Here is a 27,331-nt window from a genome sequence, read left to right on the forward strand (position 1 = left end):
ATGGCGATTGAGGTAAGGTAGGGATATTTTATTTCTCAGCTGAGTTGAATCTCCATTTTACAGGAGAGCAAATAATTAGCAATGCCAAGAATACTAGCCTAGAAAGCCTAAATAGAGCCAAATTAAACAACGAGTTGATTATAATGCAAACCACCCTGGCCCCACCACGTACCTAGCAGCTGAACAGAGAGAACACCAAGGTCCAAGGGCCACAATGCAATCAAGAATATCACAAAGAAAATGCAGCATCACTGTGGTTGAGAGAGCCGTCATTTGAGCTCAAACCCCCATGAGCCAGTCATCCCCATTCAAGTTCCATCACAGCACTGACCCTTAATGTGAGGGCAAGATGAGATAATGTTTGTAAAGTGCACAGTGCGACCCAATCCTCCATATTTCCTTGTACAACTATTTGCCAAGTCTGTAAATTCTGAGATGAGATCAAATAGGATCATACAAATGGGGGTACATCACCTGGTGAGTGGTTGGTGGGGCTGCTGGTAAGAGATGTTTTAAGAAAGCTAGAATAAAAAAAAAATTTTTTTTAGAATAAAAATTATTTTGAGCCTCCTGTCTCAAGCGTGGGGAAAGAGAAGAGCTTGAAAGAAAAGACCCACAACACCAAGGATAAGGAACTAGCAATGTAAGATAAGGACCCCAAGGAGACTTTTCTACCCCAGGAGCATATTTCAAGAAATGGAAAACTTGAAAGACTTCACCAACAGAGGTCATGGGCTACAGAAGTCATTCATAGTAATAGCGGGGACATGAACACAGGAGTGATTTGAGAGACTGAGGTCATGTCTAATGGTGTGAGGTCTAATTAAATGGTGTAACAGCTTTGATATCCTGAGAACTACCAGGCAAGTGAACAGTGAGGTTCGCAGGGTTTTCTATACAACTGAATGATATCAAAGGGCTAGTAAGGCTGGGGTGGAAACTTAAACCCATGTTTCTCTAAAGCAAGATTAAAATATGAAATCAGGAGTAGAAAGGATAAAAATACTCTGTTAAAGATTCTTACGGTAAAAAAAAAACAGTTTAAAAAACGAGAAATGTGAGGTAGTGTTCTCATCTGACCTCCCTTTCAAGGATCCAGAAAATACAAAGTCCTCTACAGAAATCACACACAGGGAAAGGAAGCAGAAGGAGAAACCAGGGCAGGTCCAAGGGAAGAGGAAGCCACACACACCATTGTCACGGCTATAGTGACTACCAGCTGAATTCCTCCGACAGTGGAAGGGTCATCAGTGATTAAAAAACAAAACTCAGTGCAATGAAGCCCAATAAACATGGCTAAGAGCAAAAGATGCAGACATCTGGGGACTCACAGGAGACACCAAAGACTGACCTGCTGTTGGAGGTCACTCTGCCAGTCATCAGATACAGAAGATGATTAATTAAAAAGATGAACAGTGCAGTCTCATGGCTGAAGCACGCAGGCAGCTGGCTTCCCAGAACTAGCGGATCTATCCCAAAGTCCTTGAGGTCACATGATTGACCCTTAGGCACATGATGGAACAAATCACCCTGCCCAGACTGCCCAGGGGTCTGCTGGGTCTTGGGGCAGGGTTCTAATTGCTTGAGGGAGGGTAGCTCCCTCTGTCTCACTGATTCTGGGAAATGTCTGCAGCCAAAGGCTTTTTGGGAATGGAGGGTGTCCCCTGCCTTGGGGACCCGTGCTGCTGCTTATACTCTTCTGTGGTTAGGTCTGAAAGCCAGTGAACTGTGATTCCCTTATTCATTTTCTTTCTTTCTTTTTAAAAAGATTTTATTTATTTACTTTAGAGAGAGAAAGAGAGAGAGGGGGTGGGGGGGAGCAAAGGGAGAGGGAGAAAGAATCTCAAGCAGACTCCCCACTGAGCAAGGAGCCCAACTTGGGGCTAAACCCCAAGATCATGATCTGAGCTGAAATCAAGAGTCAGATACTTAACCCACTGAGTCACCTAGGCACCCCTCCTTGTTCATTTTCTTAAATTCCAAAAGTGAAACATGATACTGGTTAAAAAAATTTTTTTTTCAATCAATAAAGAAATGTATATGATTTTTAAAAAGAAATTCCTTCTGTTCCCCTCCCTTCAAACAATACTAAACTTCAAAATCTTTTCTTCCAGAGTTAACTGTCATTAACAGTTTGGTGTCTATTCTCATAGGAATTTTTTCCCCCCTGCACATATTCAAACATTTGCAAATATGTGGGTGGAGTGGGGAGTGGGGCAAATTATTTAACCCCTGTACCTCAGTTTTCTCAGCTTTAAGATAGGAGGAATGATATTAATCCACAGGGTTATCTGAAGGCGATGTGAGTTAAGACATCAAGTATTCTTAGAAGTGTCTGGCCTGTATGCTAGTGAGCACTTGGGCATTTAGATGTTCTGATGACTCCCTCATTCTTTTCACAGCAGCTTAGTATTCTAATGTATAAATGATAATGATACTGAGACAGGTGTTACTGATCCCACTACAGATGCCTGAGAACACACACAAGTTAACTTGCTCTCCTAAAATTAGCTGGGGTTGGGGGGTTCTGTTGGCCCCAGAACCGAGGACTCCTGATACAGTATTGTTCTTACCATACCACAGGGTCCCCCACAATCCCTCTTAAAACCAAAAGGTCTGGAATGGGCAGCTGGTCCCCATCTTATTAGGACTCCAGGCTGTCTCCTGGGTCTCCCAGGGCTGGGGACTTGCAGCTCAAATGAGCCTTCCTCTTGCTGCAGTCTCCCAACATGCCCCTCCTGGGTCCTTGGGGCTTGACTTCCCCTTTTACACAATGAGTCCTGCTGAGGTCTCCTGGCCACTCTGGGGTCAGCTCCAGCTGATGGGCAGGATGGCAATGGCTTGGAACTGAGAGGGAGGTCTGCCTGCTTATGAGGTTACAGATATTTCTAGAGCTCCTTCTGTGTGTTCCAGGCACTGTGCTAACCAGGGGGGATACCTCCATGCCTCCAGGAGTCTCTGTCCCACTGGGGCCAACTGCTCAGGGCTCCTGGGCACAGGGCTTCCTCTGACGGGGGGAGGTCTCAGGGGTAGCATAGGGCAGGCAGGTAAGAGGCAGCTCCCGAGTACAGTTACCTGGCTCCTAATCCTCCTCTCTGTCTGCGCCCCAGGTCTACTTCTTATGTCCTCACCCTGACAGGTCTGTGGAAGGGTTGAGGGTGCTGGGTCGTAATGGGCTGAGGGCTTTCCTGCCACTCTGGGAACTTCTCATATACTTCCAATTGTCTTTCCAGACTCCAGGCACAGAGCTGGAAAAGTCTTGGGGATCAGCTCCCCTGCTCATTTACCAGATGAGGAGATAAGTTTTGGTGAGGGAGAGGTGGGGGCACATGCATTTAGTAAAAACAATCATAGCGCCATTCACCAAGCTGAAGACTTCAAGTCTAAGCTCTGTCTGAGGTTTCAGATATACTTGCATCAGCCCTTACAGTCAGGTGTCAGACCCCAGCCAGCAAAGTGGTGAAACAGATGGAGAGCGAGTATGCTTTTCAGGAAACATAGGAGATAAACCTGTAGTTGTTGACTTCTCGGTCAAGTGGTGTGGGCCTTGCAAAATGAGCAAGCCTTTCATTCCCTCTCAGAGAAGTCTTCCAACGACCTGGTGTTCCTTGAAGTAGACGTGGATGACAGTCGGGTCATTGCTTCACAGTGTGAAGCCAGATACATGCCAACCTTCCAATTTTTTAAAAAGGGACAAAAGGTGAGTGAATTTTCTTTTCTTTTGCTCTCTATCTCTCTCTTTCTTTTCTTTCCTTCTTTTTTACATGTCAGGCCTCATGTCCCGAGCGGATTTTCTTTCTGCAGCCCAGACACCAGAAGGTTTCCTCTCTCCGGGGAGGGCTCGCTAGGTGACGGAGTGACTCCGGTCCCGCAGAGGGCTGGGGCATCCTGAACTTGGACAGGCCCAGGCTGAGGTCTTGGAAGGCGTGCGGGGTGTAGTCATGGTGCTGGAGGTTCCTGTACGTGGTGTTGCCTCACGGCTCGGCGGGGCTGGCGGCTTGAGCGGGCTTTTTTGGTGGACTTTGCCTTTTGGAATTCGATGGCAGCCCCCTTTCGCTCTTCTCTCATTCTGCAGAGAGAGAAACCGTGGAAGCAAGTCCTGGAAACTCTCGGGCTTCCAGGAACATAGGCTTCAGCGCCCCCGGAACCATCCTTGCCGCAGCGGAAGGGAGGCCGCCATGACAGGGGCGGAGGGAGGCGGAAGAGCCGAAGGTCGCACCGGGACTCCTGAGGAGAATTTTCGGAAACCAGTAAGGAAGAACTTGAAGCCACCAAGAACAAACTAATCTAATTATGTTTTCTGAAAACATAACCAGGCTTTGGCTGTTTAAAACTTGTAATTCTTTTTTATATACAGAAAGGAAAGATCGAGTGTGAAGGCTATACACTCAACTGCCTTTTTTTTTTTTTTAAGATTTTATTTATTTATTTTTTATAGAGAGAGAGAGAGAGAGAGAGAGCACAGGCAGGCAGAGGGGCAGGCAGAGGCAGAGGGAGAAGCAGGCTCCCCGTGGAGCAAGGAGCCCGACGTGGGACTCCATCCCAGGACGCTGGGATCATGACCTGAGCAGAAGGCAGACGCTTAACCAACTGAGCCACCCAGGTGTCTTTCAACTGCCATTTGATTATAAGTGACAATAAAATATTGATTCTACCCTTTAAAAAAGAAAAAGACTTCAAAATCACTTCTTTCTGTTTTAATGACAACCCTGAGCTAGGTATTATTTTTCTTACTTAAAGGATGAAGAAGCTTGAGGCTTAAAGAATTGAAGTGATTTGCTCAGTCATAAGGAAATGGGATAGGCTAACATGTACCTACCCCTTTCTTACTGTAGGGAGGTCATGAGATCTAGTCACCCTGCTAGTCTCTTTCTTTACCAACTCTTCCAAATGCATGGGAGCTTTTCCTCCAGGCAGGTCCATGATACTGAGAGAGGTAAAATATGAGACATATTTTGGGTGACAGAAACACCTCCCCAGACAACCACCCCAACAATGTCTGTTTTCCCCTTGGAAGCCTCACTCCCTCTGGAACCCCATTCTAAGAGACAGCAGCATGGTTTTGGGGAACCAGTGAATGGGGCAACGGTGTTCTTCAGGTTCTAGTTTTGTTGGGTGTGCAGCAAGATATGGGACTCTTACATGTGGTACCAGGAGAAGCCAAGCTGGGTTGGCTCAGGGAAGTTCTGGTTGGAGCCTGTCTGCCCCTGTGCTGTACAGACACCCCAGCTGCTCCTCAGAACCAGCAGCCCCAGTCTCCAAAGGCCACAGCTGAGTCACACTCTTCACCCTGCCCTAGATTACTAATTCCTTGGCCTCTCAGCTTTTTCCTCATTCACTCTCTCCCTGGTCATGCGTTGTCCTCTTTCTGCTTATCACAAACAGTTTCTCAGAAGTTCATTAGAATTCAATCCGTGATAATAGCAATGATGGCAATACCATCCCATCCCACCCCACAAAGTGGGGAACAAGGGAGATAATTCACTTTAGTGTTCTTGGAACATGGGATCATGATCTGAGCCAAAGGCAGTTGCTTAACCTACTAGGCCACCCAGGTGCCTCTGGCTGCTTTTCATATTAAAACATAAATTTATTTCTTTACACCAACAAGACAGAAGAAAGAGAAATTAAGGAGTCAGTCCCATTTACAATTGCACCCAAAACCATAACATACCTAGGAATAAACCTAATCAAAGAGGCAAAGAATCTATACTCAGAAACCTATAAAGTACTCATGAAAGAAATTGAGGAAGACACAAAGAAATAGAAAAATGTTCCATGCTCATGGATTGGAAGAACAAATATTGTGAAAATGTCTATGCTACCTAAAGCAATCTACACATTTAATGCAATCCCTATCAAAATCCCATCCATTTTTTCCGAAGAAATGGAACAAATAATCCTAAAATTTATATGGAACCAGAAAAGACCTCGAATAGCCAAAGGATTTATTGAAAAAGAAAGCCAAAGTTGGTGGCATCACAATTCCAGACTTCAAGCTCTATTACAAAGCTGTCATCATCAAGACGGTATGGTACTGGCACAAAAACAGACACATAGATCAATGGAACAGAATAGAGAGGCCAGAAGTAGACCCTCAACTCTATGGTCAACTAATCTTCGACAAAGCAGGAAAGAATGTCCAATGGAAAAAAGACAGCCTCTTCAACAAATGGTGTTGGGAAAATTGGACAGCCACATGCAGAAAAATGAAATTGGACCATTTCCTTACACCACGAAATAGAATGTACACATGAAAATAGACTCAAAATGGATGAAAGACCTCAATGTGAGAAAGGAATCCATCAAAATCCTTGAGGAGAACACAGGCAGCAACCTCTTCGACCTTAGCCGCGGCAACTTCTTCCTAGGAATGTTGCCAAAGGCAAGGGAAGCAAGAACAAAAATGAACTATTGGGACTTCATCAAGATCAAAAGCTTTTGCACAGCAAAGGAAACAGTTAACAAAACCAAAAGACAACCATCAGAATGGGACAAGATATTTACAAACAACATATCCGATAAACGGCTAGTATCCAAAATCTATAAAGAGCTTAGCAAACTCAACACCCAAAGAACAAATAATCCAATCAAGAAATGGGCAGAGGACATGAACAGACATTTCTGCAAAGATGACATCCAGATGGCCAACAGACAAATGAAAAAGTGCTCCATATCACTGGGCATCAGGGAAATACAAATCAAAACCACAATGAGATACCACCTCACACCAGTCAGAATGGCTAAAATTAACAAGTCAGGAAATGACAGATGCTGGCGAGGATGTGGAGAAAGGGGAACCCTCCTACACTGTTGGTGGGAATGCAAGCTGGTGCAACCACTCTGGAAAACAGCATGGAGGTTCCTCAAAAAGTTGAAAATAGAGCTGCCTTACAACCCAGCAATTGCACTACTGGGTATTTACCCTAAAGATACAAACGTAGTGATCTGAAGGGGCACGTGCACCCGAATGTTTATAGCAGCAATGTCCACAATAGCCTAACTATGGAAAGAACCTAGATGTCCATCAACAGATGAATGGATAAAGAAGACGTGGTGTATATACACAATGGAATACTATGCAGCCATCAAAAGAAATGAAATCTTGCCATTTACGACAACGTGGGTAAAACTAGAGGGTATTATGCTTAGCGAAATAAGTCAATCGGAGAAAAACAACTATTATATGATCTCCCTGATATGAGGAAGTGGAGATGCAACGTGGGGGTTTTGGAGGGTAGGAAAAGAATAAGTGAAACAAGATGGACTCGGGAGGGAGACAAACCATAAGAGACTCTTAATGTCACAAAACAAACTGAGGGTTGCCTAGGGGAGGGGGTTCGGGAGAGGGTAGTGGGGTTATGGACATTGGGGAGGGTATGTGCTATGGTGAGTGCTGTGAAGTGTGTAAACCTGGCAATTCACAGACCTGTACCCCTGGGGCTAGTAATACATTATATGTTTATAATAAAATAAATAAAATTTAAAAATTAAAAAACATAACTTTAGAAAGCAAGTACAAAAATATATGTATAAATTAATAATTGCAACCTTATTATAAGCCCCAAACCCTGTAGACTATACAAATATCCCAAATACTGTGATTTGCTTAATGGGTGACAGTACATCCACACAATGGAATATGGTGATTAAAAGTAATGATGTATGTAAATATTGACACAAAAAGGAATATAACAATTTATTAAATGAGAACAAATGGAAAACAGTACATGGAGGACAAATGACCCAGTTTCTTCAACATAATAATGACATTTAAACAAAATGGAGGGAAACTATAATACATTAAAAGAAACTTAAGAGACATATTAACCACTCAGGCAATGTGTTTGGATCCTGATTCAAGAAAGTGCCTTGGAGCAGGGCAACCTCCCAGCTAACCCAGCGTGCCACCTTCGCAAGGAGCAGGAAGCTGAGCCTGGGCGGGGCTCCACTATATTATCAAGTCCTAAATTTTGGAATGATCATCTCCTTGGCTCTAATGATCTGGAATGGGTTAGTGCTCATAACTGGAAGTGAAAGTCCAATTGGAGTAGTGCTTGCGGCAGCACAGAACCTGCATTCATAGAGATCTTTTTTTAACAAATCAAGTTGAAGATACCATTCGATTGGGAGAAAATGGTTGTTTCTAGGATAGAAGGAAGAGAGACTCCTTGGACTCTTGAAGACTCATGAGAAGCAAAATAGGGACAGCCTTGGTGGTTCCCTTGGCTGAACGTCTGCTTTCAGCTCAGGTCATGATCCCAGGGTTCTGGGATAGAGTCCCAAGCCAGGTTCCTTGCTCAGCGGAGAGCCTACTTCTCCCTCTGCCTACCTCTCCCCCTGCTTGTGCACTCTCTCTCTCTGACAAATAAATAAATAAAACCTTTTTTTTTTTAAAGAAGCAAAATAGACATACCAAATTTTGACAAAAGGAGGTAATAATGTGGTTGATGACTGAGGCCTCTATAAACAGGGACAGTACTGGCTACAGAGGAAAGATGTGGGGAAAGCAAAGGGTTTGTTCCTTTTTGTGATGATCCTCATGAATGACTATCCTAAATGTAAGTAGGCAGTACCCTTTCAGCTGGGTGTATTTGTGCTGGTCCATCGTAAGAAGTTTGCCTTCTGCTTCTGGAAGATGTCCTGCTTTTTCTTACTGAATGTTTGGAGTAGTCAGTGGTCTGTGATTGGTGGAGTGGAGAATGCACCTGTCTGCACAGCTTGTTAGCAGTGGTTTGCATTAGTTTCTGTTTCCACGCTGGGGTATGTATTGGGGAGGGGCTGGGCACCACATCGCACACTTGAGGGGAATCTCAATCACAGGATTTCATATGTTGTCATTTTCAGGCTTTCATATTTTGTACACCAGTGAATTTTTTTATATTAAAAGGTTGAGCTGAAAAGGAAAAAAAAAAGAGAAAAAGGAGGGAGGGAGGCAGAGAAAGAAAGAAAAAGAAAAGAAGAAGAAAATGAGGTGGAGAAAGTCACTTTTTTTTTAGGTAATTAGGGAAAGTTGGACTTGGATTGATAGGGTGTTAGATGGCGTGAAGCAGTTATTGTTAAATTTTGTTAATGGGAATTGTGATTGTTAAGTAAACAGCAAAAAAAAGGTCGTTATTTGTTATGAGTGAAAATGGAGGGAAAGAAGGTAAAGTATATTCCCATTCCTGATTATAAATACATGAGTACATGCTTTAGAGATGTATGGAGATACACAGGGAAAAGCTGGAAGGAAGGTCTCCCACTTATTAGCATCCTTAAAGGACAGATTATGGCTGATTTTCTCTTCTTCTTACTTATCTGGCTTTATTTTCTTCACAACGTATGAACACATGTGATAAAGGGAGGCACACACAATGTTATCTCCTGGTGACAAGGGCTCTGCACAGAACTAAATAGCTGAGCCTCTTGCCATTCCTACAGGGAAGAAGAGCTGAGGCAGGTCTGTGGGACAGGCTCCAGGATCAAGGAGCGGGGAGGGGGGGGTGTTCAGCGAACAGAGAGCCTGTGAGAGTAGGCAGGACGCACGGGGCTTCAGCACTACCCTCTGGAAGGCTGGAGCTGGTCCCAATGGAGCTGCACCCCTGCTGTGCCCACAATGGGCCAACTTTTGGCCCAGGCTCACCTTCTTCCCAGAGCTCCCTCCTAATTATGGATGGATTGCTGTGGTCCCCCACCCCTGCTAGGCTGTGCTTCTGCCTCCAGTCCTACAGAGAGTGTAGAAAGGTGAATCAGTAACCCCAGCAGGGATGGGGCCAGATCTCCTAGGGCCCAGCTCTGGGTTGTGCAGACCTCCTCAGGACCATACCTGGGGGCCTAAGGCCAAGCAGCAGAACAAGGTGATGCCCAAGAGGCAGGTGTTTCCATAGGCAGCAACCCCACCGCCGCTTCCTCTCATCTCCCTCCTTCAGGTGACCTCCTCACACACACATATATATATACACACACACAGGACTAGAACTGAAACCCAAGAAGGCCCTCACACCTCCAGCCTAAGGCCTCCCCCTCAACCCTGCCACCGCAAGTGGTCCTCACTTCCCAGGGCTTTAGCATGATGGGAACCCTGTATAATATTGTATCTGAACTCATGTGTGTTCCCTCCTTGGTGAGTGGCAGGTAGAAACAACACCAGATAAGTTGTTGCACAATCTACAGTTTATTTGCAGCAAGTACAATCATGGGAAATAAATTCCAAAGCTGTGACCGCCCCCCACCCTTCCAAGCAAGGGTGGATGAGTTCCTCCTATTTTGGGTTAGGATTACCATTTAAAAAGGGTATTCTTGTCATGGTATGTAGAGGGGGGCATAGGCCGTGCATACATACATTGTATGTTATGTAAAGGAGGCTTGTGCTCCTCCTTGGATGGAGATTTTAGCATTATAATGAGATAAAGGTAATTGCCAGTCATCCTGGCGGCCACTCCATGGCTCATCTGTGTGACTTGGGTTGGGCATTTCTGGCTAAGTGGCCTGGGTCATCTGGATCTTATCAGGGCAGACGTTATTGCTTGAATTTTGGTTTCCATCATGGGATGTTATGCTCATTCAGTCTTTTGCCCGAGTTAAGAGAGAAGCTGTAAAGAAGAGCTTCTGGGAAAAGTGGAACAAAGGTCGGTGAGTACAAGCAAATGGGCAGGAGATCAGGTCTTAGTGTCTAGCTGGTGACAAGAACAGTGGTGATAGAGACCTTGAGATCATCTTGCCCTGTCCTGTTAAAAAGGGAGGATACTGAGACTTGGAGTGGGGAAGTGATCTGGCAAATCAGTGAGTCAGTGAGGGGTCTAGGATTCCAAAGAACCTAGTGCACCTGGCTGGCTCAGTCAGTTAAGTGTCTGCCTTACACTCAGGTCATGATCCCGGCGTCCTGGGATTGAGCCCCATGTCAAGCTCCCTGCTCAGCAGGGAGTCTGCTTCTCTCCCTCTCCCTCTGCTGCTCCCCCAGCTTGTGCTCTCTCAAATAAATAAAATCTTAAAAAAAAAAAAAAGAACCTAAATCCTGGCATCAAACCCTTGTCTCTCCTTGCTGTGCTGGGTCATAGAACCTGAGAATAGAGGCTACTTCTCCACCCCACTGATGGTAAGATCTGCCAAGCATTCTCTTGGCAGGAACACCAGCTGTACATCCTGTCCCTCTTCCAGGTACCCAGGGAGGAGCTCAGTATTCGACTCCAGTAGGGTTTTAAGAGGAGGGGGGAATCGGGAGTGGGGGATCCAGTCAGTGGGGGGCACAGACTGCTCTGTGAGGAGCTCCTGGCCACACAACTTCCCTGCTGCCCGCTCCTCACCCTGCTCCTCCCTGAACCTCCTGGGACTTGTGTGTGTGTACGCGTGCATGTGCTGGGGGTGTGCAGAGGTGGCAGAGATCTGCCTCCCGCTCAGGAATGCAGGTCCCATTGTTGACCTTCTGTATTCCAAGCCTAGGCTGAGATGGTGTGCAGAGGACAGTTCAGGAAAAGGCAAATACTCACTAAATCCTATCTCCTGCACTCCTAAATTCTGGCCCAATCGACTTGCCCACAGGCCCCCACTGTTCTCCCAAAGGTAGTAAAAAAAAACCCAGAAGGAAGAGGCCGGACTGAGTACACAGAAGTGAGGCTGACCGGGATGGCCTGAGAGCCAGGGACAGGCAGTCCATTAGTGACTTCACATCCACAGCCACAGGAGCCGAAGGTGGCCGGCAAGCGGGAGCTGCTGAAGATGTGGCCCCTTTTCTCCTTTAGGATCCATGAGCTGGCCTCTCCCTTCTACCACCTAGCCTATCTTCAGGGTCTTTCTTCGAAGCTCTCCACTGGTACACCCCACCCTCATGCCGGGAGTGCCGGCTGGGTGGGGCCCTTGGTGTTGATGGAAAGCCCACAAGGTGCCAGGCACTGGTGACAGCACACACACTGGCCAGCAGGGCCATATTCTGGGTTCCGGGACTGATTCACTGAGTTAATCAGTATTTATTGAGCAGGCAGTGGAGGTGGTGGGAGGAATCAATTCCTGGGCTTCCTGCATGTCCTTCCCAGCAGCAGGGGAAACATCCAACAAGGCTGCAAAGGCCAGGGAGCCAGGCAGAGCTCAGCAACACCAGCTCCAGCCCTCCCACCACCCAGAGGACTCTCTGGGTAGCCAACCCTCCCTCGCTCACCCACAAACCACCCCCCCCGCCCCCACCCCACCTTGGGAGCTGTGATAGTGCAGCTTGGTTTGGGAGTGGTGGAAGGATCTGGAAAGGGGAGGTATTCCCTGATGTTGTTTTCCATCAGGCTATCTGGTCTTCGCGACTGTCCACATGGCAGCAGCACGGGGCCAGGTCAACACACCAGGAAATGGAGACTTTAGGCCACCAACTTGGAAGATCCAGCCCAATACCGATTGTGACATAAATGACACCTGTTTTGCCCTTGGTAGCCTCACCGTTCCAGGGTCCCCCCTCAGGTTCTGTGGACTCCTCCCTCCAACAGATGACAATCAAAGGAAAAGTGCTGCCTGTGAATTTAACAGGGAATCCACTTCCCTTGGGAGGCATTTCTGTTGGAAGCCTTTGTCTAGAAGGGGAAGGCCTTCCCATTCCACATTCAAGGAACTCTGGGGACCATGGAGCTGGAATTGGTTTCAAGAGGAGGCGGCTGGCCAAGTGTGCCCCTAGAGCTGAGGAGGACTCTGAGAAGGAAGTGGGACAGTTCCACAAGCGGGCTGCCTGGCTGCTGAGTGTGCCAAAGTCTCAAGATTCTCCCTGCCCTCCTCCAGAGATAACATGAAAGAGGAAAGGCAGTGGGTGACCTTGAGCAAACTGCTTGGCTTCTCTACTTCCTTAGGCATAAAATAATCCCATGCATTCAGACTTGCTGTGAGGATTAGAGATCATTACCATAAATTTCCAGCAGTCAATGACATTATATTTGATGCAGAAAATGTGTCCCTTTCAGAAATCCTGGATCTTTCCCTTTATGAAATGAGTAACCAGAGCCACCCCATCTCCCATAAAAAGGGACACAAAGGGGCAGCAACGGTGAGGCACCACAACCATAATTTATTACCCAAAGCAGGTTGAGGGATTCCAAGCATTGGTCACGGCCCTCCCCAGTTATAGGAAAGACACAGCCTCTTCAAACTTAGTCTCCACTCCCAGCTGAAGGATTAAAAGGCTGCAGCCCAAGTTATGTCACAGCTACAATATCCTCATTCTTGACTACCTATCTCAAAGTCCCAGATGGGCATCAAGTGATTTGGACCCCAAATCTTACACAGGAAAATCCTACGATTAAAATAAGATGGGAGTGATCATTCCAACAGAAAGATACCAACAGTGTTAACAGTCTATGAGGAGGAGAAGGGATTTCTGTTTATAATCATCAGGATTAAATGGAATTGTCCATCATCATGAGAGTGAAGGGAATGCTGACCCTGTGGGACGGGAAGACAGGTGCACTGGCCAAACCCTCCTGGGCAAGTCTCCCAGGAGGACTCCCCTTGATTGTTGCCCTAAGGAAGGAGCCTCCTGGTTGACTAGTGACAAAGGAGCCCACAGTGACTGCCCCTGAAGGAACGAAGGGTGGGGTGGGAAGTGTGGGGAAGGCTGTTGAAGTTACACAGAATTCTGAGGAGTTGCAGAAGAGGCAATCTTCCAGCAGTATTGAGAGCTTGCCTGACTGTTCCTACTTTTGGAGAATGTAAGCTGGTTGGATCTCACACAGGATTTCAGTTTTGGGTTTTTTTAAATTGATTTAAAAAAATTATCCTAGACCCAGGAAGGTCAGTTCCTTAAAGTCTCCTTTTATCATCCAACCAAAGAGCACTTATGTCTATGAATTGCTGACAACCCTTCAACCCAGACCCTGAACTGAGATTTTTCATGAAAATCAGTTTCTGTGCCAGTCAAGTCTGATCAAGTTGTCTCTCCATAACTTAGCTCCCAACCCCACCTGGCCAGTCACGGTGGAACCAGGAACCCAATGGGCAGATTTCTTTCCTCACTTAACTGAGGCATTCCAGGAAGAAGGGGAGTTCCCAGCACCTGCCTAACAAACTCTGCTCTACTTGAACTTTGCTTTGTATGAACAGGTAGGTCACTCTGCCTGCAAATTCCCCCAAACTGTCCCTACTTGTGTTTTTAAGGTACACCAGTTCCTCTGTTGTTTAAGGCTCTCTGCTTGTAATGAATTATTTTAATTATTTTTGCTACTCAAAAGAAACTTTTGCATCAAGCCCCGCCCTGCCAAGATACTGGCACCAGGCTGGGGGTAGGGGGTTGAGGGCAAAACCCAATTCATTATTAGGGATTCTGGTCCTTGGGGTCACACTTGAGCATGACTTTCAACCCCAGTCCCTTTCTGGCTGTTTCAAAGGCCTCCAGAGCTTTTTCCAGAGGAAACCTATGGGTAACTAAGGGCTTTATGTTCACAGACTTGGAGGCAAGCATCGAAATTGCCATCGGCCACCTGTAAAAGATCACAAATGTCACATGAAACCTACAAGAGGAAAGAACCAGGTCCCCAAAGTCACCAAGCACAAGATCAGCTTGGCTCTATTTATTTATATAGCACTGTGGTTCTACAAGGTCTACTTGACAAACAATGGTAGAAATGATCTTATGATTTACAGTCTGGGAGTACAGTCTATTTATTCCCAACGCCTCCACCCCACTGCAATGTCTGTCACGAAGTCTAGAATTCCTTTGGCATGAAGGCATAAGGCATACAGAGGCCACTGTGAAAAGGCGGAAAATCCTCAGAGAAGCAGCCGATGATAAGCCATCCATATCCCTCTGGCTTGGCAGAGTTTATTGGAAAATGGCACTCTGCTGACAGAATGGTCAGACTATAATGGTGGGAGTAGGGGTACTGCTGGGGAAGGTGGTCCTGGGAAAGTTCCCCTATTGGGGAGAGCCTAGGGCCACAGAGCATGAGGTAGGTGAACTAAAACCCTCTCACTTCTCAGGGTGGGCCCTGGGATCTGGGGTGGAGACCAAGGGACTTGAGTTCTTACTGTTGTTCCCTTTTCTCTCCTTCTTTCAGGGGGAAAATGAAGAGCAGGCCACTTGAGGAAATGAAGAGACATGCTTCCTTCAAGATCCCCCACCTTTCCTTCTTCCCTCTGCCATCTCTGCCCTCCTGTTTTTTACCAGGAGTGATGCTCTCTCTTCGGACTCTGACCATGACATGCGGGTGTCAGTATGGCTCAGGAATGCTCCCCATGAATAAACGGAGGCAACTCTTGGTCCCAGAGGCTGAGCAGGGGTCTTGCCAGCTGATCGTCCCCGCCGCCCCCAGCCTACCCACCACATACTCACGTGTTGCAATATCGAAACACGCCCTTGATGTCCACCTCCCGGATGGCCGCATGCACCAGGGGCACAGTGGTCATCTCAGGGCCCAGCCCTACGAGCACCAAGGTCCCACCAGAACGAGTAGCCTGAAGAGGAGATGAGAACAAGAAAACCCAGAAGATCAGAAAATGCAGTCTTTCCATTCAAAAGGACTTTTGTCACATAAATATCTGTTTGCATCAGGTGAGTATCCAAATACTCCAGAGAATACGATTCTTTCTCTACCATTGAGCTCTTCAATGTCAGCCAAACCTAACAGAGCAGTGGAGTTATCTTCTTGGAGGATCCTGAGATCATACACTTTACCAGTGGAGGACCAGGCCCAGTGGGAGCCCCTTCCACTGTCCACAAGATCCTAGGCAACAGCCCAGGATCTCCAGACCCCAGTGAGAATCTTCCCTACAAACAAGCTTAACCTTCAGCTCCTGAGCATCTCTCAGAGCTTTACTAATTCCATACCAGGTGCTGGCTGAGGTACCTCCTCATCTTAGCACCCACCCCTCCTCCAGAATGTCAATTCCACAAAAGACAGGATCTTTGTCAAACCTCTAAGGAACCACCCTCTTGGTGAGGAAACTACCAAGCACATACAGATGGGGAGAGCCATTAGAATTCTATGGCTTGAACATTGCCTTATTTAAGCACACTGGCTGACATTTGGAAATATTTTTGTTCCAGAGACATTAATCCCAATAGTATCATCAGCCACAATGGATTTTGTCTTCCTTGAACATTTATCTGCCTTATCAGTTCTGACTTGGCGTGGGCCAGACATGGAAATTTCTCCTGATAATCTCTACCTGATTCCACAAGAAGGCTGTGCCTGCTCCAGAGATTTTTGGAGATCACTGTGGCCAGTGCTGTGAGAGACAGAAGAATAGTCCACTTGCCTCAGTTTTCATGACAGTTGCCAGCAGCAAGCACTTACTGGAACCATTCTAAGTTTAACCAGTGGAGCTGCAAAGAGGCCCGCACCACAGCCTCTATCTTTGAGGGGAAGGATACACCATGAAGAGAGGCCTGTAGCATGGGGGTGACTCTGGAATTTACATGTTGGATGGATCTGTGAGACCCTCTCAACCAGCTTCCTTGTGTGTAGGATCAGGATGACGCCTCCCAAACAGAGCGGTTGGCCTAACAATCCTAGTGCTCAGCACTAGGTTGGGCTCACTGTCTGGCATGTTTTTTGTTTTTAACTGAAGCACAGAGTTCCTGACAAACCACTTGTGACTTATGAACACTGTTGGTAACGGGGGAGGCTCTCTCCCCACTGGAAAAGGTGGGGTGGGGTGTAGAGTCAAAGTTGTGACTGAGCCACACAAAACTTGTGAGAAATTTTCTTGGAAACTGTTTCCCTATTCAAATTTCCTTTCCACCTAGTGAGGAGGAGGACGACGACGAATACTGCCAAATGGCCATCCCAAGGTGCCAGGATGCTGACCACAGACAAAGGAACGCTTGGACTAGCTGACCATTGTTTTGTGGGTGTGACCTCTGCACCAAGATGACATGAATTCTACCCTAAGCATTTTCCACGTCTCCTCCCAAAGATTTTCTAGTCACGAATCTGGCAGGAAAGTGACTCTCGGGTATGTCTATATAAGGTGCCTCCACCTAACCTGCCCATTGGCAGGGTGGCCTGCAGCATTCTGTAGTGTCTGTCATGCAGAATGGCTCCATTCCTCACTTGGGAGAAGTACCAGCTTCAGGCGTGGTGAGGCCCTTGGGCATTTACCTCTGCACCCACCTCAGGGAGCCTGGCAATGGGGCCCCCACCATCAACAGCTAGAGAGAGATGCCAAGTGTTCCCAGTGCTTTCCAGGCAGCGGAGAAGAGGAAGAAAGTCTTGCATTGTGAAGCCATGTCTTTTCCTGCCTCTCTGTGGATGGGGGTTACTGACTTGGCCAACAACTTGGCCAAGGTGGCCAACAACTTGAAGATGGCTGGATGCACCTTATGCATCAAAGCCCCCAAGGTCCCCAGCACGAAGCCAGGGCACTGCAGGTGCCCAAGACAGGTCACTTGTTGACTGATCACACAGACCCATCACCCTCTGAGTTTTGGGTTCTCTTTGCCCCTTCCCACAAGGCAACCATTATCTCTGACAGTGGAGCAGAGGGTGAGCTGGCCCCGACTGGAACTTAGGACAGAGCGAAAGTGGCAGCTGTTCCTCTCGCGTCCCACCTCTTCCTCTCACCCCCAATGCCAGGGGCATCCTGGTGGGCAAATGACTAGGCACCTCGGCCAGGGTACCAGGCCGGCATTCCCCAGCAAGTCTTGAGTGGGGCAAAGTGCCCTTTTGGATGACCCAGCTGTGACTCAGAAGGAAGGAGGAAGCCTGTGCTGCTGTGGGACAGCATTGTGGGAGGCAGGGCAGAAGTGCCCGGAGGGTAGAGGGGACAGGCTGCTGCTACTGCTGTCCTCAGCCCTGTCCCTCCCTCCTAGCATGGCTGCCCACCGGCTCCTTGTCCCCTCCTTCCCTTCTCTCCTAAGCAGCAGACAGAGTAAGAAAAGCTCAGGCATTGAGGCAGTGTGCTCAAGTCAAGTCACCAGGCCTCTTGTGGTGAAATGTGGAAAGGGTAACTAGTCTTCATCTGGTGCACACTGACAGCACATTTATAAAGCACCCAGCAGAAGACCCAGCGCATGGTAGGGGTGGAACCTAGAAGGTATTCTTTCTCCCCTCATTTCATCATACTTGGATCCATCAACACCACTTCCCACCCTCGTGTGTCTATGTGCCCCCTGCCACTCCCCTTTCCTGGCAACTTCCCATAAATTATGGGTGGATCCCTGAGGGTCAAATCAGGCATTGGTAGCTTATCCATTCCCAGGTCTGGGAAAGAAGAGTAGCAGCTAACTGTGACTCTAAAAAACCACCCCACCTTTGTGACTACATTAATGGCTGTTGCTTTTTAACAATGACTCAAAGACTGCAGTTTTCCTCAATAAAGGAAGAAAGGGATTTCCCACACACAACTAAGGCATGGCTCTCCCTTCCTCCTGTTTTTTTTTTTTTTGCCAAGAGTCCTTTTATGATCACAGATATGATCACTTAAGGGGTGGGTCTCTTAACATCTTTCAAGGGCCATATACAGCTGTTACCTCATTGAAGCCTCACATTGAAGACTCAATAAGGAAGGATGTGAAGCAAGTGAGATGAAACAAAAACCAGAGATACCGAGATCACCTCATTTTGTCTGGGGGTGGGGGGTGGTCACAGGAGAGGGTAGTGGAGACACTCGGGTGCCAGCACCCCTTACTGCTGCCTGCCATGTGCCAATGCCCCAAAGCTGCCCACCAGCTCTGGCCACCCTCATCCGACTCACATAGATGCCTGCCTGGATGGCAGGCTCCGCCCCTGTGCACTCGATGGTTACTTCCGGCTTGCACCCCAGCAGACCTTCCACTTTACTGGCGATTTCCTTAGGGCTCTCCTTGGAAATCCGAAGGACGTTATCAGCCCCAACCTCCTTGGCTTTAGACAACCGAGAGGCAGACAGATCTAAAGGGGAACAAAAAGCTTCTTTACAACTGAGAACTGGCTGGCGGATTAGGGAGAAAAAGGTAGAGGTGCAGGTTTTAATGGTAGTGAAGCTCAGATGTAGTGGGTGGTGTCCACGAGACCAGCACACATACTCTCTACACCTTCATAGGCTCCCACACACACACCACACAGCTGCACATGTGCAAGCTCTCCTTCCCCCTCCCCCATCTCTCTCTCAGATCACTTCTCAGATACCCACACTGTTCTGCACCCCCACACACCCCTATACACACCACACCACTGCATACACACTCCCTCTCTGACAGGTAACTGCTCCTCACATATAACACTTGTAGATACCTTCTACACACACTCTGATACCTTATTTGCACACAAAACATACTTGCTTATAACCCTACTCCCCTTTACACATACTCTACACAATGCTACATACTTACTCATACCCACATTCTTTCTCACAGATGCCTTCTACACACACACACACACACACACACACACACACACACTCTTCTATACCCTACATGCTTCCATACATACTTCCCTGACCCACACATGCTGTCACAGATAAGCTCTCCTCACACATACACACATTTCCCACCCATACCACACACCTCACACACAAACACCCTCTAATAAACATATACATCCCACTAACTCTACATCACACACACACACAAGCACACCTTCTGTGCCTCCTGGGTTTGGCTAAATGGGCCAAGGGCTAAGCCACTTCTTAGAATCAAGTGAGCAGTAGGGGCATCTGAGGTCCACACATAAAGATCCAGGCCCTCTTCTCCACAGCATCTACCCTCTCCCAGAAGCTTCAAAAGAGCCTCCTCCTGAGCCCTGAGATGGTCATCCCTGGGTGGGATTTTCAGTGCTGGAACCCAAGGGAAGAAAGGAGAAGCCTGTTTAGAAACCCAGGACCCCAGGAAGAGAAGAGTTCTTATGCCCTTGCCCCAAACTATAGGCCAGCTGTTTCCTCTTCAAGGAGATTTAAAAAAATTTACTACTTATTTTGAGAGAGATCGCACAAGCAGGGGGAGCTGCAGAGGGAGAGGGAGGAGCAGATTACCTGCTGAGCAGAGAGCCTGATGCACATCTTGAGTCCAGGACCCTGGCAGGCGCCAAACCGACTGAGCCACCCAGGCACTCCCCCCTTCAAGGAGATTTAAAAAGAAAACCTTCTTACCAGTCACCAACACTTGAGCTGCACCCATCGCCTTGGCCACAATCACAGTGACCAGTCCAATCGGCCCTAAAAAAAGCAGGAAATGGGAGATGTTTGTGAAATGTTAAACATCAGCTCATCAGCTCTCCCCCTTGTCCAGGCCAGGCTAGGAACCCTATCTTTTGTGCACCTCTAGAATCTATCCCAGTGCCTCACACATGCTGAGACCTTAACAACTGTTTGAATGCGTAAGTAAATAAATATATGAAGAATTGTTCTCTACATGAAATTTTGCTCCTAGTGCTGAGTTCTATTTATTTCTCTCAGACCTCAGAGCTAGAAATTTGCCATTTACTCTCGGATACTGCTTGGGGATAATATCAAAGAACCAGAAGGCTCAAGGAAACATATATTTATTAAGAGAATAAGATGTCTTAGAAGGTCTGGATACATTGTCCTGTTCTCTCTTTGACCCCTACCTTCTTACACCCCATCACATCTCCCCAAGGAGAGATACATCCTTTACAGGTCCCCTCTGAGGGCTACCTTGGACAATGTCATTAAGTGAACTGGCCCCCTGGATTGACCCAGCTGCTCAGGAGTCTCTAAGTCGTTCGGGTACCTAAAAATCAGCCCAGAGACCACCTGCTCCCCACAGTATCTGCATGCTAGATGACATAGCTTTAATACAAAAAACCAGACCCACAAAATGAAGCTATGCAGATTATCTTTGAGGATTGGCTTTTTCACAATGCCTTTGAAAATAATTTTGTTGAGTTCCCTCCAAAATCAAAACATTGGAAAATAAATGACCAAAAAAGAGGTGATTAGCTAAACAAACTACAGTGGGATATCATACAGCTCTTAAAAATTGTGTCATAACTTTTTCATCTAGTGTCATGGAAAGATGTTCATCATATACTACTTTTTTTCTTTAAAGAAGGTAAAATAAAGTGTGTTTAGCATGGTCTCATTTTAAACAAAACCTGAAAGATTCTACATGAAAATATTTACTGCGGTTCTCTCCGGCTGATAGGTGACAGGGATACGGGTCAACCTCTCTGTATATATGTACACGTGTGATACGAATGACTCCTTTTTCTATGTCAAAAAGGTATTACTTATGCAGGTTTAAAACAGAGATGTCACCAGAATACTACACTCTGTGAGCTCACTGAGGCAAGTCTGTTTTACACCCATCATCTCTCTTAGTCCTACAGTCACTTAGCCCTGTCAAAATCAGTCCTGAAAATGTATGAGGACTAACTCAAAATGGATTAGACTTGAACATCAAGACTTAAAACCATTAAAACTCCTAAAAGAAAACACAGGCCGTAAGCTCCTTGACATCAGCCTCGACATGATTTTTTTAATTTGACACAATTGAATGAAAGCAGAAGTAAACATGGGGAGCCACATCAAACTAAAAGGCTTCTGCACAGCCAAGAAAACCATCAACAAAATGAAGAAGGCAATCTGCCAAAGGAGAAAAAATATTTGCGAATCATATCCGGTAAGAGGTTAATACCCAGAAACTATAGACAGAACTCATACAACTCAATAGCAAAAAACCAAGCAATCTAATTTTAAAAAGGGCCAAGGATCTATAGACATTTTCCTTTTTCTTTTTTTTCTTTTTTTAAAGTAATCTCCAATGTGCATGCTCTACTGACTGAGTCAGCCAGGCACCCCCAAGCAGACATTTTCCCAAAGAAGACGTACAGATGGTCAACAGGTACTTGGAAAGGTGCTCAACATCATTAATCATCAGGGAAATACAAATCAAAACCACAGTGAGGTATCACCTCACACCTGTTGGAACAGCTACTATTAAAAAGACATGAAATAACAGGTGTTGCTGATGATGTGGAGAAAAGGGAACCCTCAGGCACTGTTGGTGGGAATGTAAGTTTCCAATCCCTGTGGAAAACAATATGGAGGTTCCTCACAAAATTAAAACTAGAACTACCATGTAATCCAATAATTCCACTTTTGAGTATTTATTTGAAAAAAATGAAAATCACTACCTCAAAAAGATATATGCACCCCCTTGTTCACTGCCCCATTACTTACAATAGCCAAGATATGGAAACAACCTAAGTGTCCACCCATGGAGATGAAGACACAAAGAAAATGTGGTCTGTATGTACACAGTGAAATATTATTCATAGTCGTAAAAGGAAATCTTGCCATTTGTGACACGGATGGACTCAGGGCATTACGCTAAGAGCAATGAATGAGACAAAGACAAATACTATATGATAACGCTTACATGTGGAATTTAAACAAACAAAGAACAACAAAGCTCACAGATACAGAGTACAGATTGGTTGCTGGGGTGAGGGTGGTGAGAGGTGAGTGAAAGAGGGGGAAGAAGGTCAAAAGATATAATCTTCCAGTTATGAGATAAATACATCACAGGGATATAATGTACAGTGTGGTGATTATAATAAATAATACCATATTGCATATCTGACAGTTGCTATGAGAGTAGATCTTAAAAAGTTCTCATTGTAAGAAAAACTTTGTGACTATGCATAGTGACAGATGTCAATTAGACTCTGGGTGGTGATCATTTTCCAATATATACGAATATCAAATCATTACATCGTACATCTGAAGCTAATGTAATATGTCAATTATACCAAAAAGAAAAAGCTGTATGAGAAACACCGACCAGATCACAACCACAGGGAGCATGAGTGTGCTATCTGTGTCACTAGCATTAGACACCTTGAATGGTTTTGTTTGTTCAGGTTTGTTTGGGTGGCTGGAAGCAGGGGTGGAAAGAAGGCAGCCATCTGTAACCCCAACAAGCAGAGTGCTGGCTCATGGTGGACCAGGCTCCATTCCTTCCACTGGTCATGAAAAGGTCCCACCTCATTCCTGGATGGACCAGGAGACCACTTCTCTGGCATGATGTGAAAGTTCTGGAAGTTGCCTTTCCCTCTACTACCAAAAACATGTCCCTGGTTTCCTGTCAAGTTAAAAAATAATTGCAAATTGCTTTCTTTAAATGACCGAAAGGGTTATATTGCCTAGGAAATGACCGGAGTTACTATTATGCCTGCAGACGGTTTATTTAGCAGAAAGTTCTGGTCATGGAGGGAAGGGGACACCATAATCCTCCCCACCCCCAGAAAGATTTAAGGACCAATTTCAGACATTGCAGTGGGGGTGGTGGGGAGATGAGATAGGCAGAGGGATCTCCACATTCCCCTTAAGGAACTCATAACTAGGGGGTCATCTGTTTCTTACCAGCTCCACACACAAAGACCTTGTTCCCCAGGGTGATTCCAGCTCGCCGGCAGGCATGGATCCCCACAGACAGTGGTTCAATCAGGGCCCCTTCTTCAAAGGTGACATTGTCAGGAAGCCTGGGGTGTCATTCAACACACTCAGTTAGTCCCTTTGGGTTAATAAAAACAAGAGCTAATATTTACTGAGCATTTATTTATGTGCTGAGTAATTTACATATATTCCCTCATGTAAATCCTTGGAGAGTTCTGGGGCAGGTAGTAATACTCCCATTTTACAGACAAGGAAACAAAACCTTGGAGAATTCAATTACTTGCTTCTAAGGTTCAAAACTAGTGACAGGCTCAAAGGGTTTGAAATGGAAACCAGATACGCCTGATTTGAGAGCCCAGGCCACACTGCCCTGCTCTGAAAATTGTTCTTTGGACAAGTCACTTCGGTAAATGAACACATTATGTTTGCTTTAACATGTTATCAGAGACAAGGTATGGTATGGCTGTCACTAATAAATAAATAATTTCAGGGCGCCTGGATGGCTCAGTCGGTTAAGCATCTGCCTTCAGCTCAGCTCATGATCCCAGGGTCCTGGGATAGAGGCCCGCATCGGGTTCCCTGCTTAGTGGGGAGCCTGCTTCTCCCTCTCCAGCTCCCCCTGCTTGTGTTCCCTCTCTTGTTGTATCTCTCTGTCAAATAAATAAATAAAATCTTTTAAAAAAATAAAACCAAAAAAATGAGAAGTTCATCTAACAAGAGGTTAATATAACCACATGTCAGCATCTCATCTGCTTCTCAAACTTATGTACAATAATCCCAACTATGAGCAGCTTTGCAGAACCGTGATTTAGAACCTGGCATCACTCTGTTGTCCCCATATGGTATGTTCCAGAAGAACCACATCTGATGGCAGCAGCTGCCTGGCTGTCCCTGGACATGTCATGATGGGGAAAGGGCCTGTCTTCCGGGCAGCTGATTAAATGCTGTGTCACCTTCTCCACTGGGCTCTTGGTTTTCACTTGAGTCCACCTGACCCTATTACCTACCCCACTGACGATGACAGTAAACATTTGCATAAGGCTTTACAGATTAAGGGCTTTTTCATCCATTTATCTCATTTGATCCTCACCATGACCTTGTCAGGCAGGAAGGACAGGCTTTATTTTTACCTTTATTCTACAGAAGAGGAAACTGAAACACAATGACATTCAGAGACTTGCCCAAGGTTACAAGGCTAATGAGCGGGAAAGCAAGACTTGAAGCCAGGTCTCCCCGCTCCACATCCTGCCTGTCCCATTACTAGCTGCCTCCTGGTACAAGTGGCTCTGTGGATAATATCTCATTTCTGCATGGTCCTCGCTGGCCGGTAGTTTTATTCAGTGCCCCAAACCTCCACATGCTAGAACATAAAATCCCTCAAGTTTGAAAGGAAAGACAGATGGCAGCCAAAGTGCTCATTCCCGTGATGCATCACAGAATAATGAGGCCTGAAGTTTGCCGGCCGGCTGCCCCACCTTAACCCCCCATGCCGTCCCTCTGCTTTTCTCCCATAATCCCCCCCACTTCAATCCTCACCTGCTTAGATTGCCTCCATCACCCCTTGTACCCACACCACCCACCCCACCGATTCTATAAAAGGGACAAAAGTTTGAAATGAAATAATGAAGACTCCCAAACTCTTCCAAGGAACCTTCAAACCACACTCTCTCTGGGACCTCCTTCCCCGACCTTGTTCAGTGGGGATTGAGGGAGAGGGAGGATGAGAGCACCCTAAGTTTCTTCTCAGCTCCAATCAATCATGACTTTATAAATACCAGAGAATAAGACAACTTGGTGGTTTTCACAATAAGGTTGAGGGAATAACCAAAGGGTAGAGGATGATCAAGAAGCCAAGGGGGAAGCAGGAAGATAAAAAGAAAGGAAATAAGGTCGGTAGGAAAATAAAGAGGTTGTGACAGTACAGGAATCCTCATACAGAAACCAGAGAGGAGGACGTGAGCAGAAAGCACGCTGGGAGGAAAGGAGAGATGGGGGGCTGCCTGTCCCCTATTCTGCCCTCCCATTAACATCACCAACACACCCTCCTCCACCACCCCTATCCCAAGTACAAGGCTTCCTTTCAGACCTAATCTGTACCTATCCCCCAGACACAAGGCCATGGCTAGGATACATCATGGCCCCACTTACCGAGCACCTACTATGTGCCAGGCCTCATGTTGAATACTTGACATGCTTTTCTCATTGAATTCTGTCAGTAAGTCTATGCATTTCATCATATTGGTGCTATTACCATCTCTATTTTACAGACAAGGACCTTAAGGATGCAAAGTTTAACAGGCTGAAGGTCACACAGTTGGTAAACAGCAGAGACCCATGGTCAGTTTTAAACTTTACCATTTGCTTTTCTGCCTTTCAAGAAAACCTTGTTTGGTACCTCCACTTGGAAAGGGCCCCGACAAAGTGGGCTGGTTCAGGAACCACTTGCTGACAGGTGGACTCTACACCCATAAACTGCTTTCTTCTAGAGCAGTTCGGTGTTGACTTAAACTCATCACGAGGTCTGGCCTGTGACCCCTCTCAAGGCTTGCAGTGGGCACTAGAAAACTCAGATTTGTCCAACTGCCCCTGTGACTGGCAGCTAGCCTCCTTCAGGCAAGCCCCATCCTGGCCAATGAAGTCACAGCTGGGGCCATGTCGGGAGGGAGGAAAACATACCTGCCAGAAGGTCAGAAGGAAAGTGGCGGATCAGCACCCACAGCTTCATGGGCTGGGACCCATGTGGAAGGGGCAATACTTCGCCTCTGCCAGATACAAGTCCTCACCCCAAAACCACTTCAAGAGTTGGGATAGGGTAGTGAGCCCAGGACAGGAACCCAAGCTTGACTCCTGGCTCTTCCGTGTGCCCAATAAGCCTCCTCCCTCTAGCCTCTGCACCCCCTCCACCAAACTGCCCACCTCACCACTGTTCTTATGAAGGTTAATTCAGATAAACGGTGCAAAGCATTGATGACCACAAGGCCAGGCATGGAGTACTAATAACTGTGACTCCATATGCATTGCCTTATTGGGTCTTCAGGTGACTTAAATGAGACCAAAGCAGCGGAAGGTGATGTCATTTCCCCCAAAGTCACTCACTAGGAGGAAGGGGATCCAGGGTCCCAGCTCAGCGCTGGCTCCAGGCCATGCTTCCTCCAGAAACCCCCAGTGGCTGCTGTTACTGGTGTTGTGAGCAGGGTCACTGCTGTGCTAAGTTCTCTTTCCTGGGAGCTGCCTTGGAAACCAGTAATGGAGAACAAACTACAGCAGGTTATCTGCAGGATAGCTGGAAGGGAGTGAGTTCGGCAAAAATCTTCTATTGTTGCCCTAGGTGAGGGGAGCTCAATGCCAAGACTAAACCAAGTGGTGTCAGTCAGTCTCGGCCCTAGGCAAGCTACCTTCCCTCAGTGCCACCAAGAAGGGCCTGTCGAGGGGATGCTTCGTGTCTGGAATTACGAGCTGAAAAGAACAAATCACCACAGGAAACTAGAAGAAAGAACCCCAGCCAAAGGGGGAGAGGTCCCAGGTGGCCAGGCCAGGTCTCAGGCACTAACTTGTAGCAGAAGTCAGCGTTGTGCTTATAAAACCGGCAGAGGTTCCCGTCATCAGGGGGTGTGGCACAGAAGAAGATGGATGGCGACAGATTGTACCGGCCAATCTTGCAGAATTCATCCATTTCTCGCAGAGCACCAGGCTCGATGGCAACACGATCTCCTGGAGAGGAAAATGCGAGGGCAGTGCTTCTGTGAAGGGGGCCATGCTCCTGGGCAGGTGCCAGTGGGGAACTCTGTCCCAGAGAGCCACCCCCTTCCCTGGGACCCAGGGTATACCAGACAAGTCCTATCCTAGAGCTGCCACAGAAAACTTGGGATGCAGGATAGACTCACACTCTGGGAGAGAATGACCAGCCCACTTCTCCACAGACTGGTCTGACCTACCCTTTCACCCACTCATGGAACAAGCCAACCCCCCACCCCCAGCTCCACAATCACTTCCCAGCTTGGGAAACAGAGACCAGCTCCCTCTCTAAGGTAAGCCAGGACCCAGCTCA

General features: G+C 46.8%; 1 protein-coding gene and 2 pseudogenes across 2 annotated transcripts in view; 2 read left to right on the forward strand and 1 right to left on the reverse strand.

The window, feature by feature from the left end:
• Positions 1–4,291, forward strand: LOC116867399 (annotated as a pseudogene).
• A 3,666-nt stretch (positions 4,292–7,957) lies between these two features.
• LOC116867400 lies at positions 7,958–9,437 on the forward strand (annotated as a pseudogene).
• Positions 9,438–14,095: 4,658 nt separating this feature from the next.
• SORD (sorbitol dehydrogenase) overlaps positions 14,096–27,331 on the reverse strand; it is a 31,461-nt gene continuing 18,225 nt past the window's right edge. For both annotated transcript variants that reach the window (XM_032856609.1, XM_032856610.1), the window contains exons 4-9: positions 26,835–26,994; positions 23,251–23,369; positions 20,014–20,079; positions 18,643–18,818; positions 15,278–15,399; positions 14,096–14,426 (exon numbers count right to left, since the gene is read on the reverse strand). In XM_032856609.1, coding sequence (XP_032712500.1) covers positions 14,261–14,426; positions 15,278–15,399; positions 18,643–18,818; positions 20,014–20,079; positions 23,251–23,369; positions 26,835–26,994 — 809 coding nt within the window. In that variant the 3' untranslated portion in view covers positions 14,096–14,260. The remainder of the gene's footprint in view (positions 14,427–15,277; positions 15,400–18,642; positions 18,819–20,013; positions 20,080–23,250; positions 23,370–26,834; positions 26,995–27,331) is intronic.

Source organism: Lontra canadensis, unplaced genomic scaffold (assembly GCF_010015895.1).
Source record: "Lontra canadensis isolate GAN:19392208 unplaced genomic scaffold, GSC_riverotter_1.0 scaffold12, whole genome shotgun sequence".
In the NCBI taxonomy this organism is placed as follows: Eukaryota; Metazoa; Chordata; class Mammalia; order Carnivora; family Mustelidae; genus Lontra; species Lontra canadensis.